Source organism: Colletotrichum acutatum (genome assembly GCF_030867785.1).
Source record: "Colletotrichum acutatum strain CBS 112980 chromosome Unknown BDZ83scaffold_90, whole genome shotgun sequence".
Taxonomy (NCBI): Eukaryota; Fungi; Ascomycota; class Sordariomycetes; order Glomerellales; family Glomerellaceae; genus Colletotrichum; species Colletotrichum acutatum.
The window spans coordinates 94,330-112,894 of NW_026849084.1; the positions used below are offsets into that span (position 1 = coordinate 94,330).

At 51.8% G+C, this 18,565-nt stretch overlaps 10 protein-coding genes across 10 annotated transcripts; 7 read left to right on the plus strand and 3 right to left on the minus strand.

Moving 5' to 3' along the window:
• The first annotated feature begins 547 nt into the window (after positions 1 to 547).
• On the plus strand, positions 548 to 1,141 carry BDZ83DRAFT_454343 (uncharacterized protein). The gene has a single exon (XM_060503172.1). It carries the CDS (start codon positions 752 to 754, stop codon positions 1,070 to 1,072), a length of 321 nt encoding a protein of 106 aa, XP_060361820.1. The 5' UTR covers positions 548 to 751; the 3' UTR covers positions 1,073 to 1,141.
• A 1,917-nt stretch (positions 1,142 to 3,058) lies between these two features.
• BDZ83DRAFT_584543 (cytochrome b5-like heme/steroid binding domain-containing protein) lies at positions 3,059 to 3,628 on the plus strand (the record flags this gene model as incomplete). The annotated part of the gene is made up of 2 exons (XM_060505766.1): positions 3,059 to 3,164; positions 3,234 to 3,628. 2 exons carry the CDS (start codon positions 3,059 to 3,061, stop codon positions 3,626 to 3,628), a joined length of 501 nt encoding a protein of 166 aa, XP_060361821.1.
• Positions 3,629 to 3,832: 204 nt separating this feature from the next.
• Positions 3,833 to 6,447, minus strand: BDZ83DRAFT_754939 (uncharacterized protein; the record flags this gene model as incomplete). The annotated part of the gene is made up of 5 exons (XM_060514550.1): positions 3,833 to 5,903; positions 5,955 to 6,106; positions 6,158 to 6,240; positions 6,295 to 6,354; positions 6,411 to 6,447. 5 exons carry the CDS (start codon positions 6,445 to 6,447, stop codon positions 3,833 to 3,835), a joined length of 2,403 nt encoding a protein of 800 aa, XP_060361822.1.
• Positions 6,448 to 6,601: 154 nt separating this feature from the next.
• BDZ83DRAFT_631076 (GPI mannosyltransferase 1) lies at positions 6,602 to 8,438 on the minus strand. The gene is made up of 3 exons (XM_060508879.1): positions 7,550 to 8,438; positions 7,229 to 7,499; positions 6,602 to 7,172 (listed from the first exon to the last, which is right to left on the minus strand). Exons 1-3 carry the CDS (start codon positions 8,260 to 8,262, stop codon positions 6,891 to 6,893), a joined length of 1,266 nt encoding a protein of 421 aa, XP_060361823.1. The 5' UTR covers positions 8,263 to 8,438; the 3' UTR covers positions 6,602 to 6,890.
• A 237-nt stretch (positions 8,439 to 8,675) lies between these two features.
• BDZ83DRAFT_754941 (translin family protein) lies at positions 8,676 to 9,552 on the plus strand (the record flags this gene model as incomplete). The annotated part of the gene is made up of 3 exons (XM_060514551.1): positions 8,676 to 8,857; positions 8,909 to 8,926; positions 8,985 to 9,552. 3 exons carry the CDS (start codon positions 8,676 to 8,678, stop codon positions 9,550 to 9,552), a joined length of 768 nt encoding a protein of 255 aa, XP_060361824.1.
• A 1,033-nt stretch (positions 9,553 to 10,585) lies between these two features.
• Positions 10,586 to 11,080, plus strand: BDZ83DRAFT_584590 (uncharacterized protein; the record flags this gene model as incomplete). Its single annotated transcript, XM_060505772.1, has 1 exon — positions 10,586 to 11,080. The coding sequence occupies one exon, from the start codon at positions 10,586 to 10,588 to the stop codon at positions 11,078 to 11,080; it is 495 nt and encodes a 164-aa protein (XP_060361825.1).
• Positions 11,081 to 11,793: 713 nt separating this feature from the next.
• BDZ83DRAFT_631083 (uncharacterized protein) lies at positions 11,794 to 12,594 on the plus strand. Its single transcript, XM_060508880.1, has one exon. The coding sequence runs from the start codon at positions 11,869 to 11,871 to the stop codon at positions 12,553 to 12,555; it is 687 nt and encodes a 228-aa protein (XP_060361826.1). The 5' UTR covers positions 11,794 to 11,868; the 3' UTR covers positions 12,556 to 12,594.
• A 212-nt stretch (positions 12,595 to 12,806) lies between these two features.
• BDZ83DRAFT_631085 (ankyrin repeat-containing domain protein) lies at positions 12,807 to 14,157 on the plus strand. The gene has a single exon (XM_060508881.1). The coding sequence runs from the start codon at positions 13,021 to 13,023 to the stop codon at positions 13,726 to 13,728; it is 708 nt and encodes a 235-aa protein (XP_060361827.1). The 5' UTR covers positions 12,807 to 13,020; the 3' UTR covers positions 13,729 to 14,157.
• A 402-nt stretch (positions 14,158 to 14,559) lies between these two features.
• BDZ83DRAFT_721893 (RTA1 like protein-domain-containing protein) lies at positions 14,560 to 17,224 on the minus strand (the record flags this gene model as incomplete). Its single annotated transcript, XM_060512417.1, has 3 exons — positions 14,560 to 15,201; positions 15,263 to 15,414; positions 17,209 to 17,224. The coding sequence occupies 3 exons, from the start codon at positions 17,222 to 17,224 to the stop codon at positions 14,560 to 14,562; spliced, it is 810 nt and encodes a 269-aa protein (XP_060361828.1).
• On the plus strand, positions 17,121 to 18,481 carry BDZ83DRAFT_794859 (acyl-coenzyme A:6-aminopenicillanic acid acyl-transferase-domain-containing protein). The gene is made up of 2 exons (XM_060515824.1): positions 17,121 to 17,230; positions 17,291 to 18,481. Exons 1-2 carry the CDS (start codon positions 17,195 to 17,197, stop codon positions 18,347 to 18,349), a joined length of 1,095 nt encoding a protein of 364 aa, XP_060361829.1. The 5' UTR covers positions 17,121 to 17,194; the 3' UTR covers positions 18,350 to 18,481.
• Positions 18,482 to 18,565: the final 84 nt, after the last annotated feature.

The window sequence follows — 18,565 nt, forward strand, 5'->3', positions numbered from 1 at the left end:
GAACGACGAGATGTTTTTGGTGGTTTGGGTGAAGCTTATTGTTGTTTCCTGGCTGTTGGGGATGCTTGGTATTGGTGGTGGTGGTGGTGGTGTGTGGGTGAGTGCCTTTCAGTGGCGGCGATGTCAATGAATCGCCGGCGTGCCTTGATGAAGGTGAGGGAGACGGGGCCGAGGGAGCAGTCGAAAGATTGTTGCAGCCAGACGGCGTGTTGTTGCTTCTCCTGCTGTTGTTGCTGTTGTCGCTACCACCGCCGCCGCCAACGCCCACGGAGGAGAGCGCTCGCATTTTCTGAGGGGGCAGCACCTAACCGTGCCTGCGGGTACGTACCTGCAGGTGCGGGTGTGCGGGTGCGGTTGCAGATGCTGGTGCTAAAGGTGAGGAAGTACCTCCACCATTGAGCGACGCGAAAAGGAGGTGGTGGTTCGGGGAAAGGTACTTGATTGTGGTGCTCGAGACATTGGACGAAAGACCGCTGTGCTGGGAAGTCCCTGGCGTTGCTTGGCTTCGTCCCTAGCCGTCTGTGTCTCTCTTGCAAGTCCTGGAGTCTTTCTCTCTCCCGGTGTCCACCCCTGGCCCGGGCTGTCCCTTGGAAATTCTGGAAGTAAACCTGAAGAAGGGGGTTCCGCGCAAGGCCAATCTTGTCTGCGGTGTGTGCAGTGGGGTTGTTTTTGAGGGGGTCCCTTTTCGAAGTCAAGGTTGGGTGAGGGTTGTTGAAGAGCCTGTAATTCCGGTACGAGGCACGAATCCACGATGCGGTGTGTGTCAAATATCGCTACCGTTTCTGATGTCTTTTTTTTTCTCTTTCGGTTTTCGTATGCTCTTTTCGTGTGTGGCCCGGAGGTGGGAGATTTCCGACGGTCAGAGTTGCTCCTCTCGGTGAGGATAGGAGGGCCAGAGAATGAGGTTGTCGTGTGCCTGTCTCTGTCGCTGCCTCTCTTTCTTTCTTTCTTGGTTCGTGTGTGTTGTGTGCGTGTCTTTGCGCCTTGTTTCGTTCCAGATGATTTCAAACGGATAGACTCGATGTCAAACGTCGTTGCGATTGAAACATGCGTTCGTGATCAACAGGAGTAATGCCGGATATGAGACATGTGCCGTCAGGTGCTCAAGCCTAAAAGAAGAGAAGACGCGTTCAGGTTAGAAAGAAGACGCGGGAATGGAGGTGAGGGGGAGGAGGAGGCGCGAGTTGAAGAATGAATGTCATTCAAAAGGCTAAGGCAAAGAGCAGAGACAAGGAGCCATATGATGCCTGTCCGGAACGAGACGATAATTACGAGAGATGCAGAAATGCAAAATGACATCGTTATTCTTCATCGTTGACACTGCCAGAACCCCAGCTCGGACTCGCCTCGATTTGGGGATCCGTAGAACAACGGGAACACAGGAACCACAGGAACCACGTTCACGAGTCCACCACGCTTCTATTATTGTGCCGCGTCCTATCCCCTTCACCCTGTGGTGCTGTGGTATAGTTACTGTGTGTTTTGGTCGTTCCTGCATCCATTGACCATGCATTCGTGCTCCTCCCATCGCCATCCTTCCCCATCATTCATCTCGATTGGCATTTGTTTATTCATGCGTTGCGGCTTCAACACAACTACATCCTGCACAAAAGACGGCCAATAAACTCCACCAACCCTGCCTTGTCTGCCTCGGCACCCAGTCCCTGTAGGTTGTGATCGGTGAGGATTCGAGCAACAGGCAGGGCAGGGCGTGGAGGGGCGGCCAGTAGGTTCCCCTAGTCTGCAAATGGTGAATGGTTTAGCGGGACCCGGCGGCGGTGACATGTCACCTTTCGATCTTCTTTGCTTTTTTCCCTTTTTTCTCCTCCCCTCTCTACTGTGGTAGACTTTTGGTGTGGTGTGGTGTGGGTGTCTGTTATTTTTGTTTTGGTCGGCGTCGGGGTCCGGGTGGTTCCATCTCGTTTATTTTCTTTTTTTCTCTTCTACCCGTCAGCCCGTGTCCCGGGGGTCTGGCTGGTTGCCCGGCTCAAATCACCTTAGCGTCGAGTACGTACTTTTTCTGCACCGCTTACCTCATCATCCTCTTTTCTTTCTGCAGACTGCACCTGAAATGCGCATCTCTGCTACCGTACATAGTAGACTGTAGCGCGTCATGCCGCTGAACAGCCTGGAAAGGCTCGAACCCCGCCAGTGAACCCCGTGCCCCCCCTTGTCGCTTAGCAGCCCGCGAGCTAAAGCTTGCACCACTCAGCGGCCTCGGAAAGCCCAAGTCAATGTTGCAGCCGCTGCAAGCTGACAAAGATTTCCCATCTTGCGCAGAACCTCCATGGGAAAGAGACACAAACACAACCGCAGCTTCCATATCTGAGTATTCAGCCGCAACCTCAACTAAGCTTCAGCGCTCGCTATCTCCTTTCCTTCAACCTCCCTTGCTCCCATCCCATCGCCCCCGTCGTGGCCAACGGCCCATCACAGGGTCGCAATCATGGGCTACATCGGCGTCTCCCTCATCCTCGCCTCCTTCGTCTGGGTCATCGTCGCCCCTCCGCCATGGATACACCCCTTCATGCCGCCCTTCCTCCTCGCCTGGCGAAACGACACAAAGCTCCTACCGCCTTCTTCGCGGTCAAAGCCCTCCTCTCCTCCACCGCCAAGCGACCAACATGAGTCAAAGACGACGGCCTTGAACGGGCACGCACCTGAGCCCTCCACCAAGGAACGGCCGCGGGATGCCCCTCCCCCGCCAACCCTTAATCTCCCCGATGACCCCGTAGCCGCACCCGCGTCGGCACCGCGCAACACCGGCACCACTGTCGCTATGCCTCCTCCTCCTCCGCCAGCCATCCGCTGTTCCTCCCCGAATCCTGCGATTCCCGCCCCGCCCGTGGTCACCGAGCCAGAAACCGAAGAACAAACAACGCCAAAGGCAACCCTGGCCGCTCCCGCCGCCCCCGTACCCTCCTTTAGCCTCGAAGAACCCTCAAAGGCAATGGCACCACCCTCTCTCGGCGCATCACTCTCTTCGCCCTCAGGATCCTCTCTCGGGAAAGGAAACATGCCCCCTCCTCCCCCTCCGCCTTCAACAACCTCAACCAACATGATGCCACCACCAGCCCCAACACCCCGTGGCCCAGTCCCTCCCCGCCTAGCCGCCTTTCCCGCAATGAACTCCCCCCAACGCGCCCGCGGCCCCCTACCGAACCGTGGCCCGGCATCTGGAAGCTCCTCTCTCGGCTCCTCCCTCGCGCCGCCGCCAACGCACTCCGCAAAAGCCCCCAAGCCAACGCGCAAGGTCATCCTCACGCCGGGCCACTCCCCGCTCGACTGGGCGCGCATCTCAGGCCCCAACGCCGACTTGCGCAACCTCCCGCCCTCGACGCCATACCTCAAAGTCACGCCCTCGATGCTGAAGAAGATGACGGGCAGGAAGGGGAAGGATGCGTGGATGGCGTTGGGTGGGAGGGTGTACAACATTACGCCGTACCTGCCGTACCACCCGGCCGGCGAGCCCGAGTTGCTGCGTGGCGCGGGACGTGATGGGACGAAGTTGTTTGGAGAGATTCATCCGTGGGTGAACTACGAAACTATGCTCTCCGCGTGCCTCGTGGGGCTGTTGGTGGATGAGGAAGAGGGTTCAAAGCCGAGCGCGATGGATGAGATGGACTGATGTACATGGTATGGTTTTCGGTTTCACATAAGCAATGGCACTGAGAGGCACATATAAGCAAGATGCGGCTGTAGACGCCTGTAATTGATCAGGTCGAGACTGCATGCAGAATACGGATAGAGAGATACCCCCAACAATAGAAGCAGCGCCCGTCGCGAATGCAAGTCATACATCATTATTACCACACTCCCTCCCTTTGCCCACTTAACGCCGCCGGCCAAACTTGAACTTGAGCTCATCTTCGCTGTCGTCACTATCCGCAACCTCGATGACTTTCCGCGCGGCCCTCGGCTTCTTCGCCGGCGGCTCCTTGGCTGGTTCTGGCGCAGCTCTCTTCCCGCGAGTCTGTCTCGTCGATTGGCTCTGTGTGGTGTTCTGCGACTGTGTCGCCGTCGTCGCGCGCGTGCTCCTTGATCGTGACGCCGGCGTCGGCTCAGGTTCAGGTTCAGGCTCTGGCACTGGTGCGGGCTCAGCCTGGGTATCGGGTATGTCGTCATCTTCACTGTCATGGCTTAGGACGACACGCTGTTGTCGCGATGCCGGCCGAGATGCAGGCCGCGGCGGTGGCGGGAGAGCAGGCTCGTCCTGGGCTGTACCGCTCTTTTGGCTCTCGTTGCCCTTCTTCTTGCGCTGGCTGTCGTCCTCTAGCCAGTAATCGTCTCCAATGCCAAATTCCTTGGGCTTAACTTGCGTCAGGGACACAATGACCTTTTGAGGTGGCCGTCCCGTGAGTTCACCTCGCGGCTTAAAGCGCTTGAAATTCTTCCTTCCATTCCACCGTGGATCCCACCTGCCATTTTCATCGTCTTCATCGTGACTCCTGTTGGCTGGTGGTTGACGTAGAGGCATCTCCTCGACGATGTGCAACCGACGGATCTGCTCCAGGTCAACATCGTCGGGCAGGTTGGCTAAATCTTCCTTCTCTGCCTTGAGTCGGGCCTCCATCGCTTCCCTCTGCTGGCGGGCGACGTCTAGAACATCAATCTCCTTCTTCACCTTCTTGACCTTTGGCGCGGGCTTTGGCTCGGGTTTCGCGGGCTCGGGTGGCTCGTTGCGCGGAACAGGCTCTTCTCCGGCGGCGATCCTTCGTCGTTTGACTGCGGCAGCTGTCGGGATAATATCCTCAATGTCATCGTCCTGTGCTGCGGGGCGTTTCCTTTGAGATCGTCTGTTCGTATCTGGCGATGGTTCGGCTACATCGTTTGACGCATGCGCATCTTGAGATACGAATAATGCTTCGTCCTCAGCTTCAGCGTCGACTGATTTGCTCTCAATTACTGGAGGGGTGAAGGCGTCGTCATCGTCATCATCCGCGTCGAATCCAGCAAAGCGCCTTGTCGGTGCCCTCCGCAACCATTTTCTGGCAGCAGCAGGCTTAGGCGGGGGCGCAGACTCTTGAGGCGTGTTTTGTGAGGTCGTTGGCTGATCTATATCCATCGAGCTGGAGTCAACTCTCGCCACTTCCTGTTGCGGTGCTGTGCTTGCCGAACCCTGAGTCGGGTCCATCTCCAAAGGCCGGCGCAATATGCTGGCATCTTTAATGAGAATGGCCTCGAGAAACTCGTTTTGTTCGATGGGTCTGTGATCAAGTCGGAGAGAGACTTGAGTGAAAAAGTCGGCATACCAATCGACAATGTCACCCTTGTTCGGCACGAAGCGGACAACTACAACACCTCGCCCTTCGCTACCGTCGTCAAAGGAACCGAGGCCTTTCTCACCAGCTTCTGTTTTAACGTAGAGAACGAAATCGTCTACTGTAGTTGACTTTGGATCGACCTTTGTGTATAGAGCCTTGCCCTTGCCGTTGGTGATTGGCGCCAAAAGATTATCAAACTGTCCCTTATCGTAGAAGATGAAGGTGTACCCCTCAAAGACTTCCAAGCGGGCCTCGTCCGGCGCATACGCGGATGGAGGCCTCTCGACAGGCTCGCCACCGCGAGGAGGCAGATGCTTTAGCGGATCTGGCCAGTTGCCATCAAAATCTGTTTCCAATGCAGAGGAGGCAGTGATATCGTCATCTTCTGGGGGTGTCGCGGCCGCGATAATGGCATCCACGAAGGAGTCTGCAACAATGTACCTTCCGTTGATCAGCGCCTGCAAACCCTTGGAAGTGTTGCGCTTCTTTGTGACAACGTGTGACGTATGCTGAATATTGTAATCCGCCAACAACTTCACATCAAGCTGCTCAAGGTCGACACGCAGTCGCGAAAAAGGGTCGGACTGCATTTCTCGGCTTGAGAAGCTGAATGTGAGCGCCACAGGTTGCCAGGTCAAGCTAGAAGACCATCAGCAGGCTTTCCGCATCTTCGAACGACAAGATCCTTACCGAAACATATCAGGGCAGCCACCCATCTTAATCTCTGCCGAGGCTGCAGCCACGACATGCTTCTCGCCCTTATATTTGTGCCCGTCCACGGTCGTCCCGGTCTTGGTGCCCAAGTCTTCGATGGTGACGGTCGATCGGCGCGAGAGATGTTGCTAGAAAGACATTCAGCTATTGCACTGTCCAGTCGTAATGCGCCTACGTACGCTGTCGCCGTCGGACACATTGTCGACCTCGATGGTCAGATGTTTGCGCGAAATGGTCTTGTGGGAGATGGCCAGTTGTCCGGCTGCAGTCCGTCAGCGAAGTTCGTGAAGAATGGTTGTCTAATCATAACCCATACGTTCCGAGTCCGTTCGGCCGAAGAGATATCGTTTGCCTGGCCGGAGCCAAAGCCGTCGCCCTGTGCATCAATCGCGTCAGCATCTTGCACAATTAGTGGGGTAAACTGAGATATACCTTCGAACACGTTGCCATCAGTCTCAAGTAGCCACATTGCGACCTGTCTACGGAAGAAAGGACCGCGGACTGGCGCGTGGTTCGAGTGCTGGCTGTGAGGCCTACAATATTGGGCAATGCGACGGGATTGAGTTGGTGTAGAGGATGAATGGAGGTCGTGTGCCCACGCGCGTTCCGTCGCGGGAAAGTGACGCCGGATCACGTGTCCACTTTCAGGCAACAACCACACCCCCTTTGAACCTCTCTTTCGGACTTGGCAATATCAGTCGACTAAATCTGGCATGAAATTGCGATTAAATAAAGGATCTGAAGATCGGTACAGACGTAATTTGGTTCATTAGGTGTGGGTGATGGTCTGACAACATTCATCAGAAATAAAAGGGTAGACGGGTATCAAGTCCAGTTCACTACGTATGTGATGGAACCCTTAAGGTAACTAGATCTTCTTCTTCTTCTGGCATCTACATCATCTTGCGAATATTATTGCTTGGCTTTAACGCCTGTCTCCATGGCTGTTGAATCGCCATCGCTGACCATAATACCCAGGATCCAACAATTAACGAGGAAGAATCCTACGGATGACGCGAATAAGCCCGGAAAGAAGGTACTAACGCCCAGGAACTCCAGGTTGAAGCCCTGCTGTAGCCAAGCAGCTTGTGACACAACCCACAGGCTCAAAGCAGTAGCCCCTAGCTTCGGGTTCTTGAGAAACGTTGAGCCGGGGAGGTAAATGGGCAGGAAGACCATATACCACAGGAAGTACTGCTCGAATGTTAGCCACAGCTTGTGAGACCGATTGAGTGACAGTCTTCTCTTACCTGACTCGTACAGACTTTGTTAAAGGTCACGAAAGCAAAGGTCTGAGCCATCATCGACGTTGCGAGATCCTTCTTGGCTAAGATGAACGGAACGAGGACCGTTGATAGCAGGATCTGTGGAAGAAAGGCGACAGATTCGATGCGGATGGTAGCTGCGGATGGGAAAGCAGACGTCAGATACAACAGCACGTTATAAGGGCTGAAGTTGTGCCTGTGGTCGATCCTGGTGACATGGTGGAAGTAAGTGTGCACCAAGAAAGGCGTGCCGTAGCTGTGGGGTGGTTAGCACTGCTCAGAATAGCCAGCTACCTGGGTTCTTACATTGAAAACATGGCAATGTTGAGCCCCATGAATGTCGCAAGACTGACGATGGCCAAATTGACTCTCTCAGCATTGACAAACTTGACCACGGCTTCGCCAAAAGTCTGCGTCTGACTGGGACCTGCACCCTTTCGATCGAGCATCTCCTCATCCATCCACCACACAATTGCTGGTGCATAGATGAAAGGATAGATCTTGAAATGAACTCCGAAGCCAAGCAACAGCCCAGCCAGCGTTGTACGTCTCTCAAGCACGGCCCAAAGCAGCGCCATGACCAATACACCCAGGAGTCCCTCCGAGCTCCCACGGGTGCTGATCGTTGCGACCATGGGATTCAGCAGCCAGATACTGGCAAACTTCAGTGCTCTCCCCATCTTCACGCCGCGCCTCTCGAGAATGCGCACAATCAAGAAGCCGGCTAGTAAGTCAGCGACCGCGAAAACGACCTTGCCAAATGAGAACCATCCTTGCCATGCCGTTGGCACGAGCATCCAGGCCAAAAGTGGCGTGTAGCGGTAAGTTTCGCGGTCGTAGGGTGAGCGCCCTTGAGCAGTGAAGCGAGCCGCATCGGTGAAGACCAGATAGTCAATATCGGTGTACTTGACGGCGGAGTTGGCGTCCTGCCACAGGCCGTAGTACAACATCGCCACACGGAGGATCGCGGCGGCGCCGAAAAGCGGCACGGGCCGGAAGAACGCGTCGAGGCCGGCCATGCTGACGTATGAATCGGGTGAGATGTGTCTCGCCGCAGGGTTATCGGCTATTCAATCAGAAAGTATTATTCGAGTAAAATGAGCCAGAAAGCCATTGAACATGCCCTGAAAGTAATGCTGTGCTGAAGCGAATGTGAGTTTCGGGGTTGAAGCTTCAAATCCCCATATTGCCATGATGGGAAATTTGAGTGACGTGGGCAAAACCGGCCAGCCCCTGGACACAGAAGCCCAGACCTGGATGGGTGTGCTGGGCCCACACCCCGGGTGCTCCATCTGCCGACCCCACTAAATTCAATTCTGACCCTGCACGACCTCACAGCAACATCACTCCAAGTCACTGACTTCATCGACGGCCTCACTTTTTCCCGACCTCGCATCTCACCAACACCGTCCAACTGTTGCAGTAATTCAGGATGTCTAAGCGCGACCGGGATGGCAACATGCGGACTCATGAGCCCAAACAGAAGCCGGCTGCGCCCGAGTCTCAATTCACCCCCATGTTCATGAATTTCCGCGACGAGCTAGACCAGCACCACGACCGGAGGGAACGCATTGTCAAGGCATCGAGAGATGTCACCGCGTTGAGTAAGAAGATGTGAGCATACAATAATCCGTCTGAACTGGAGCTTGGCTAACATGGATGCAGCATTTTCACCTGCCAAAGGTGACTCCCACCGACCTCACATTGTTCTCATGCCATCCATCTACTAATACTGGGCCAGAGTCAACAAGCTGGGCGACCTTCCAAAATTCGCCAACAAGGAGATCGAAACGCGCATGGGCGAGATTCAGAAACATCTCACCGCCATTGAGAATGACATCCAAGGCCTCAACCGCTACCGCTACGCTCACTCTCTCCGCTGCCTAGAGGAGCTCGTTGAGGCCCTCTCCTTTTCCCACTACCTCCGGAACCAGACACTCATCAGCGAGGCAGAGACAGCAGCGGCTGTTCCAGCCAATGTCTCAATCACCGAAAATGACTACATGTTTGGTCTCTTTGACCTCTTTGGCGAGATGATGCGTTTCGCTACGGTGACCACTGCCCAGACCGGTCAGCTCGCCGGCATCGAGGGCCGCAACATTCTGATGGATATCCATGAGCTGAGCAGCTGCTTCGAGATCCTTCCAGAGATTCCGACAAGAGACTTCAGGGGCAAGATGGAGGTTATGCGACAGTCGGTGCGCAAGGTGGAGAAACTGGGCTACGGCTTGGCAATCCGTGGGACGGAACGGCCAAAAGGCTGGCTGCCTGACATGAAGGAGGACTTTGATCCTTCTTCATTGGACTAGGGCTATTTTTAAGAGGGAACATGAATGCTAGACACAGGACATACTATGTTTTGGAATTGTCAAAGAAAGTTGACTTCCAGATGAAAGCATCATACTTCTGTAGAGAGTATCGATAACATCATGTCCCACTGAGACACGGTCGGCCGTGGTTACCTTCCTTGGGGGATGCCTGATTCCCTGTTCACTCCATGCCCCCTTGGAGCATGATTGAAAGTAGTTGAGGATCCTAGCAGAGGCAAGGTTTCCAAATGTTTCTTCGTTTTGCACAAAGCCATGCTGCCTTCCTTCTCTCAGCTCTACCTCGCCCATTTCCGAACCTCAATCCCTCATTTTGGACTTTAGTCTTCGTGACCTGGTATTTATCTTAGCTCTTGCTTCCATCGCGGCTCAGATACTGCTGAAACTCCGACGAATGCAACCTTTTGGGCCTTTTGTCTTTCCCTAGGCGAGATATCAACACTCACTTGCACCTTGAGGTCATCTCCCACTCCTCCGCTTCCCACGGGGAGAAGCACCATGGAGGTCGCAGGTCTTGTCGTTGGTGCGGTTGGAGTTCTTCCACTAGCAAAGGAATGCCTTCAACTTGCGAATAAGCATATCGGCCCTTCGAAGCATGACACCTCAGAACTGGAGCGTCTCTCCGGCTGGCTCGACGACATCATACAGACGACTGAGATCCTTCAGCCCCTTCTAAAATTGGTTGAGGCAGGTAGACAGCCACTGAACGCACAATATATCGAAGGTTTAGGAGACATCTTGACCCGATGTCGCCAGGCACTTGTCATCTTGAATGAATGTCTTTCTGGGAAGAACTTCGTCAAAAAGTGGTTCAAAGGGACCAAATTTGACCAGAAACTCGAGACACAAATACAAGCGATTCGGGATGCGAAGACAAAACTCATGTTGGTGGCACAGGCAAATCAGCAGTATGAACACCTTGCATATCTCCGTTCACCGACCTCAAATGATGTTAACTTTTCACAGGTTTGTCATCCAGGAGACGAAGCAGTATCTCGACCATATTGGCAAGTCTATGGGCGAAGTCCGCGACACACTAGGCGAACTGAGTCAAGCCGTCGAGAATGTTCGTGACGATTCTCGCAGTACAGCCAAAATCATTCATGGTCACTTTCAACATCACGCGAAAGCCGAAACCAGAAAAGTGGTTTTTGATTGGATTTCGACTCGGACATTCGTGCTTGAACAGACTGATTTGCTCAATATAAGATACGAAGGAACCGACACATGGTTCCTCGAGTTCCAGAATTTCAAGACTTGGTTATCTTTCCCAGGATCCGAGGAATGTTGCCGTGTTCTCTTTTGCCTTGGTGGGATAGGAGCTGGAAAGACGATAATCACGGCGACAGTGGTCGATCATCTTCATAGCGAATACAGAGACCGCGATGATATTGCTTTTGCCTATGTGTACTGCGACTACAAGAACCGGTTCCTGGACACTTCATCGACACTTTTACGATCTATCCTGAGACAAGTCCTTAAGCCTTACCTTCCTTACCTGCCGAGTTGAAGAAGATGCACGAACGCAAAGACCCGCTTCCCTCGACGGTCATCATGAAAATACTACGAGACACAATCGACATGATTCCGAGCTGCATCATCGTTATAGATGCAATAGATGAACTGGAAGTCTTCGAATCGAACGGACGTGAAAAGATGTTAGAACATCATTGGCGACCTATGGCGGCAGTCAAAAGTCAGACTATTCGTCACTTCACGACAGATAGACAACATCAGCTGTCATTTTGATCCTACGAATTCCTTGGTACAAGAAGTTCGCGCAGAAACACTGGACTTGGAAAGGTACTTGGGCGGACGCGCACAAAACCTGTCACCGCTCCTGCGAAGACATCCAGAACTTCGAAACAAAGTCAAAGATGTCATTATTGGCATCGTCGACGGCATGTGAGTATTCCATTTTTGAGTCCTACAGTAAGCTTGTAAACGCTTGGCCAGGCGGCTGGCTGACCATGTCCCAAAACTAGGTTTCTTCTAGCACATCTCTTCCTGGACGCTTTCCGAGATGACCTCAACGTTCCAGCTGTCAACAAACGCTTGACTGACATACGAAGAGACACACACATCGCTCAATCAATTCCCAACAGCGGCGATGACGGGAGGCATCGGTTGCTCCGCAAAGCCTACGACAACGTCTTGGGCAAAATCAAAATGTAAGAGCACGGCGACTTAGCGATGGAGACTCTCATGTGGATCACACATGCCAAAAGACCATTGAAGGTCCATGAGCTAGTCACTGCAGTCAGCTTGAATCATCACGGGCGGCTGGACAGAGACAATATGTATGAGACAGCAGACATCGTCTCCGCCTGCGGAGGATTGATTGTTGGCGATGAAATGTCTCGCGTCGTCCGCATAAGCCATTACGCAGCACAAGAGTACTTCGAAGCGATCGCAAAGACCTGTTTCCCGAATGCTCATTACAAAATCAGCGGCGCGTGCGCTGCATATCTGATTCACTTCGGGCTTTCAGATCGCTTGTGTTGGATCTCCATGCCCTACCTCGATGGTGTATTGAATGAAAAATTGTCCTGCGACATATCTGGAACCCCAAGAGAGCTTTTGGCGTACGCCCAAGATAATTGGTGCAAGCACGTCCACCAGTCCGACGCCGTCACCCTTCATGAGAATGTTCAAGAGCTGCTCGACCATAAGTCTATCGCCGCAAGTCTTGCCGGTATTGGCACTTGCGACGAAGCAAGTCTCTTACATGTGGTGGCAGCCCTAGAGATCGACATCGCGGTGGCGCAAATAGTTTCCGGAAACAAAGATGTAGTCCATATCAAAGACGTTCGAGGTAGAACGGCGCTGTATTACGCGACCCTGCATGGCTGCGAAAGTACGGTTCGACTCTTACTTGAGAATGGAGCTTCGCCAGAAGGACAGCCGGGCAAGTGGGGTCAGGACGGCGACAGACTCCCCTCGTCCACACCGTTTGTAGCGACGATGCAGAACAATGACACCTGATTATTCAAGGTTCTGTTGGATACTGTCCAAGACGACGATTTAAGAGAGTTTCGAGGAGGGAGATTGTTGATAGAAGCCTGTTTCTTTGGGCATGCCTCTTTCGTATCGGCCCTTCTCAGGAAAGGGGTTAATCCCAACTAGGCTGGACAGAGGAATCATGGGGAGAAAATCAGCCCATTACTCATCGCTTCATGTGATAATAGAGGTAACATCGAAACAGTGAGAGAGATCCTGTCTGACGCACGCACGGAGGTTGATCTGAAGATTGGGCTTACGTCTAATCCCCGAAGTGTTCTTTCTCACGCCGTTGAACGCAACCTTGAGGCTATTGTCGATCAGCTTCTCGCTAAAAACGTCCGCGTCCTCGAAACACTGCCTGTGAAAGTGTCGCTGAACAGAACTTTCGGCGACACGTGTCATTTGGACGTTCTTGACGGTGCTGTGGTTCAGGGGAATTCGCACATCATGGAGAAAGTGTTCAACCAAGCACAGGGCTTTGACTTCAAGTCAGATGAAGGTCGGTATCTGATCTGCATAGCTGCGTACTTTGTCTCACTCAGTGGTCTGAAATCCCTTACCCACAATGGAGTGGAGGCGGATGGCGCAGATACAACTGGAAGAACACCACTATCCTACATTGCCGAGGGGCTAAACCTCCGGGACCCTCATGGCCTACGCAACCTGAATGACACGTATAAGGGGCTTTTGGAAAGTAGCAGCCGTCGAAGTGAGCGGACGTCATTTGAACGAGCTCTGGAGTGCGCGCAACTACTGATTGACAATGGGGCACAAGTTGATCTCAGCGACAAACATGGACGCACCGCATTATCATACGCTAGTCTTAGTCCAGAGTACACAAGCTGGTGTCTGCAACATAAGGCCAGCGTAAGTTCTCAGGACCTCATTGGAAGAACACCTCTTTCCTATGCTTCTCAGATCGATAGCGGAAACGGTTCAGTTGTTGGGATGCTTCTCAGACATGGAGCAGACCCGAATTCAAGGGATGTTGCAGGAAGAACCCCCCTGTGGTTCGCGGTTCATCCCGGATCCTCGGGTAACGTCAGTCGTCTCAGACACGCCTGTAAGGATTCGTCCTTGGTCATTTCTAAGGATATTTTTTGGGAAGAATGCCATCACTATGTCAGTCGTAAGTGGCTTGATCGCTGGTACTGATTCGGTCCCTTCGTATCTTGAAGAGTTACTTCGTTTCAATGCCAATCCATCAGAGGGACCAGAGATTTTGAACCAAGCACTGCTTCTGGCGGCCAAATTCGGCCGCAGGAAACTCTATGAGATGCTTCTGAAGAAGGCATTCTCAATCAGATACCAAGTGCCCCTCCAACTCGACTGCTTTGCCCGAGGCATGATAGAACAGCAGGGCGTTTGGGGCCGCATTTGCTCACTTGGCTGTCGGCCAATAATTCCGAAGGTTGACTTTGAAGTCTGTAATGATTGCAAAGTCATCGTCTGCTTGACGTGCCGACGCCGAGGGAATCATATGATACAGCCCTGCGAACCAGCCCCGGAACATCACAGTATGCTGGGACAAAAGATGAGAAATGGCCCGGATGGCATACAAACCCTGAAGGCCAAACACAAAAAGTTCTCAAACGCAATCACACGGCGCCTGAATGATCATAATAGCAATCTGACTAGCGGTACCGAAAGTAATACCCTTGACTGGTTATTTGAGGGTTACGGGTTGATGATGACAGTACAGTATGAGCTGAATGGAATCCTCGATTCCAGAACTGTTGAGACACCAGTGGTCATACCGGCACGTAATGTGATGAGTGGGGAAAAAGAACCAAGTTAATACAGCCTCGCAAGCAAAAGCATACGGAGCCAAGTCGAAGGTAAAGACTTTTACTTAGTAATTATGGAATTTGAAAAGACGTTGTCTGACAAATGAAAGTCCCAAACCGTGACTTGCCTCAAACGCGTGATCCATCTCCACATGGAATTCCGATTCGAAGAATAAAGGTTCAGCTAATGCTCATTGACTCACAGAGCCAGATCTTCTTTAGACCTCAAGCGGTCTGGGAACCTCCAAGCGAAGAGCACCGTGACGAGATACATAAGAAGGGAGTCGAAAACGTAGAGTGTCCATTCGTGGGAAAGAGAGTAACCCGTATATCCCTGAGCGAACTCGACAACTCTGAAGATTGATCGAACCATGATAAGCAGACTGACGGCATAAAGCATGTAAAGGCTCTGTTCCCACGGGATCAGGCCGTCTAGGGAGTCGGGAGTGGGTGCTTGTCTCATTCTGCGATGGAAAACCACAGCGATAGCACAGAAGAGACCAAACATGATGATCTGGACAACGAGGCCGATGATGACAATCCTCTCACCCCAAGTCGCGAGACCGGGCTTTTGGATCACCATCATGCCCGAAGCGCCTCCCTGAATGAGGAAAGAAACCAAGTCTCCGAGGACAAACGTTTTTGTCAATTTGGCAGGTCGGATCATCGAATACTTCTCGGCGTGGATACTCGTGATAATCCGACCGAGGATCATGTAGATTGAGGCGGCAAAGAGAACCGGTGCGATGATGATGAACATGTTCTGGATGGCGAACGTCATGATTCTGTCGGTCTTATCGTGAGCGCTAGCGCGTGCTCCATATCCTATAACTTCGACTTGCTGGGCGTTAGCACATTGAGGTTGGTCAAGAGTCATTGCACAACTTACAGAGGCATCCTACTGCAAAGACGATGCAGAAGCGAGCACGAGTCCTCCAGATCTTCCAGCTGATGTAGAGGAAAGATAAGAGAAATAGAATGAGAAATAGGATCGCCGCAGGCTTGTTCGGGAGGTAGCGCCAAAGGTAGGCTCCTCCTTTAGTTGGCTTAACTCCTGGCACTGGCGCGAAGTATCCATCCGTAGACATGGCTGCAGACTAGTGGACGTCTGGTGATTTTGATAAAAAATGTACGAAAAAGTAAAAGAAATTCCGGCAAGAATGGCTAACAAAGTTGAGAAACACTGCCGTGAGAAAGGGCTGTCTTGAAATTCGTGGGAGGAACGAAACGAGCGGATATATGTATGCCGAGGAGCAAACGAAGCAGTCCACATACCAAAGACATGCCAATACCCAAAAGAGAATTCCGAGCTCCACAACAGATCTAAGCCTCAGCAGCTCCGTGTTTGCATATTTTTTTTCCTACTCTATGCCAGGCTATAAATGCTCGGATAGAGTTGCAGTTGAACGGGTTCGGATTGCTTGAGGTGTGGGGCATACGGACCCGAGTCGGGTGGTAAAGAATACGCGGAACAAAGCATGGACCCGAGCAGCTTACCCGAGGGTTTGTTGTAGCTCGGGTCGATAACGCGCATACGCTCATTTCGATACTTCAATAATACCCTCCCCCAAAGAGTGTCTCGTATCATATTGCTCTTTTTTTTCTTTCCGACGCTTGAACAGTGTGAAGGAAAGAAGAACAAAAGTCCTCCTCCCAACTTGGAGCGACCTCGCTGAGAAAACATGCCATCGCTATTTCTTGATGCCGAAGACTTCCGCTATCTGCTTTGTTGCAGCACTTGCAAACTTATTCTTTCCAATTGAGGCTAAAAACAACAACTTGCTAAGATCTGTATCAATATGGGACATATATGTTGATAGTATGAATTTCTAGGTTAGTTGATGACACCAACAGCATCTAGATCGCTACGTCTCTTCCAGTCTAAATGGGCGAAAACGAGGAGGATACATAACACTGAGCGTTTTCATACTCTTCCAAGAATCATGAACCTGGAGATTCTCGACCAGATCCTGGGAATTACAGACATACATTGCACAAGAGGTCATGTGCATTGATTAAATCCGCTCATCGAGAGTTCGAGATCCAAAAAAGGCTTTTCCCTTTGCCTTCAAGTTAGTGCATGTGAACCCAGATTTTAATGACCTTCACACAGAGTCCATGTTCTGAGCCTTAAGTTTTCCTTCCTTAAAGATTGACGTTGTCCCCGAGACTCGTCTTGAACAGCGTCGTTCTGAACGCCGAAGTGGGTGGGAGAGTACGAACTGATTCGCACCAGGGGCTTCTTCGACTCTTTGAGGAATCTGACCGAACATGACTGTATTCAGCTGTGTGATACCACGAAATGTCAGAGGCTCTTCACTGGATTGGTGGTCTGTTTGGAATATCCACGTTCGCAGTCTAAAAGGGTAAAAGTACATTCGAGGCAAGCGCAGTCTGTAACTTCACGACACATTACCTAGGCTAATTTACATTTGAGAAATCACATGAAACTGCAATACTTATTGCTTGGAGTCGTGGTTTTCCTTCTTCATCATGACCAAGTGTTCAATTTATTGAAGTTGTAATTGTGTTGGAGGCATACACCACTTATGATAACGTGTCCGATGTCATTGGCCGAAACTGTCGGAGATTTGCGGCTATCGGATGAAGATGCAAGCAGCAGAGAAGCTAGTGCAGACGTGTAGGTAGCACCGTATCGAAGAGGTTGAGAGTCGGCGAGCCGTCCGGTATTTGCCACTCCGAAGCCTGCATGAGAGAGCCGAGGAGAACCCCGCATCACCAATGTAAGCCCCCCCCAAAGACGGATCCATCTATCGACTGTGCATGCTCATCTCAACAATAGCAAATTTCGAGCGAGAGAACATTCTGCAAGGATGATTGATATCACTGTTGCTGGAACCCATCGAGAGGTGAGTAATGCTCCTGACTGCTTTTTATATGCCTGAGAAGCTCACCTCCGTGTCACGTAGATCGGCCTTGCTGTAGGCCACCAGGCTGCGAAGCAAGTTGCTGGGTCTATTGCATTCTACCGTTATTTTTTCAAAGACTTCAGCGGCTTGGAGTGGTCCACAGTACAAGTGAAGACCCGAGAGTTTGTGCCACACCTCAAAGCCAAGTTTCCCTCATACTATGAAGAGATCGAAGGGATAGCGGAAGGTGCTGCCGTGGATGTTCTCGATGTTGTTGCATTAAACATACGAAGCGAGATCGCATTTGGACTCTTCGAAACGGAACCGACAAAACCCACGTCAACTGCATCAGTCGAAATGGCAGTAGACGGATGCACTGCACTAGGCTGGAAGACTCCTGGAGGGTCTACATTCCTCTCACAGAACTGGGACTGGAAGAACGAACAGAAACCAAATCTGATCATCGTTCGCGCCAAACCGCATGGTGGGCGCTGCATCGATCTGCCAGCTTTCCAAATGATCACTGAAGCAGGTATCATCGGGAAGATTGGATTCAACGAGCACGGTGTGGGATGTCTTCTTAATGGGATCCGTGCCAAGGGCGTCAACTCAGAACGTATGCCAACCCACTTTGCTCTCCGGACCATTCTGGAATCTAGGTCAAAAAGAGAGGCCCTGGAAAAGATAAAGAGCGTGGGGTTAGCTGGAAGCAGTCACATTCTTCTCGGCGACCACTCAGGTCCCACTGGCCTTGAGTGCACCAGCATTGGGTTCAGAGAGCTGCCGGCTGATGAGAATGGTCGTGTCGTTCATGCCAATAACTTGATGTTGGATCATGAGGGCGTTCTTGAGCCACTCTGGCTTGTAGATTCGCCGAAACGTACTGCCCGTATGAAGGAGCTAGCAACGCTAGATGTTGGTGAGAACGCCGGCTTCAAGTCCTTGCTAGAGTTATTCAAGGACGAACAAAACTTCCCGAGCTCCATCAACCGGAAGCAAATCGGAAAGAATGATTCTGGCACTCTGTTTAATGTGGTATTCGATCTCACTGACAGAAAGGGCATTATTTCCATTGGTCGGACGACGGAGATTGAGGAGCAGATCGAAATTGGATTCTAATGTCGTATCGTGGAAGTACTATGGATTTAGTTATAGGGTCTATGGCCAGTATGCCTTGGCTTGTCTTCTGTTTGCTAGCACGAAAAAAGGAATGAACTTTGGTGACACTTTGGGCCACTTTAAAAAACTAGCCGTGGAATCGGGTGACAGTTTTGAGAACTATTACAAATACTACCAAAAATCACCATGCTTCGAAGTTGCACACATACATAGACG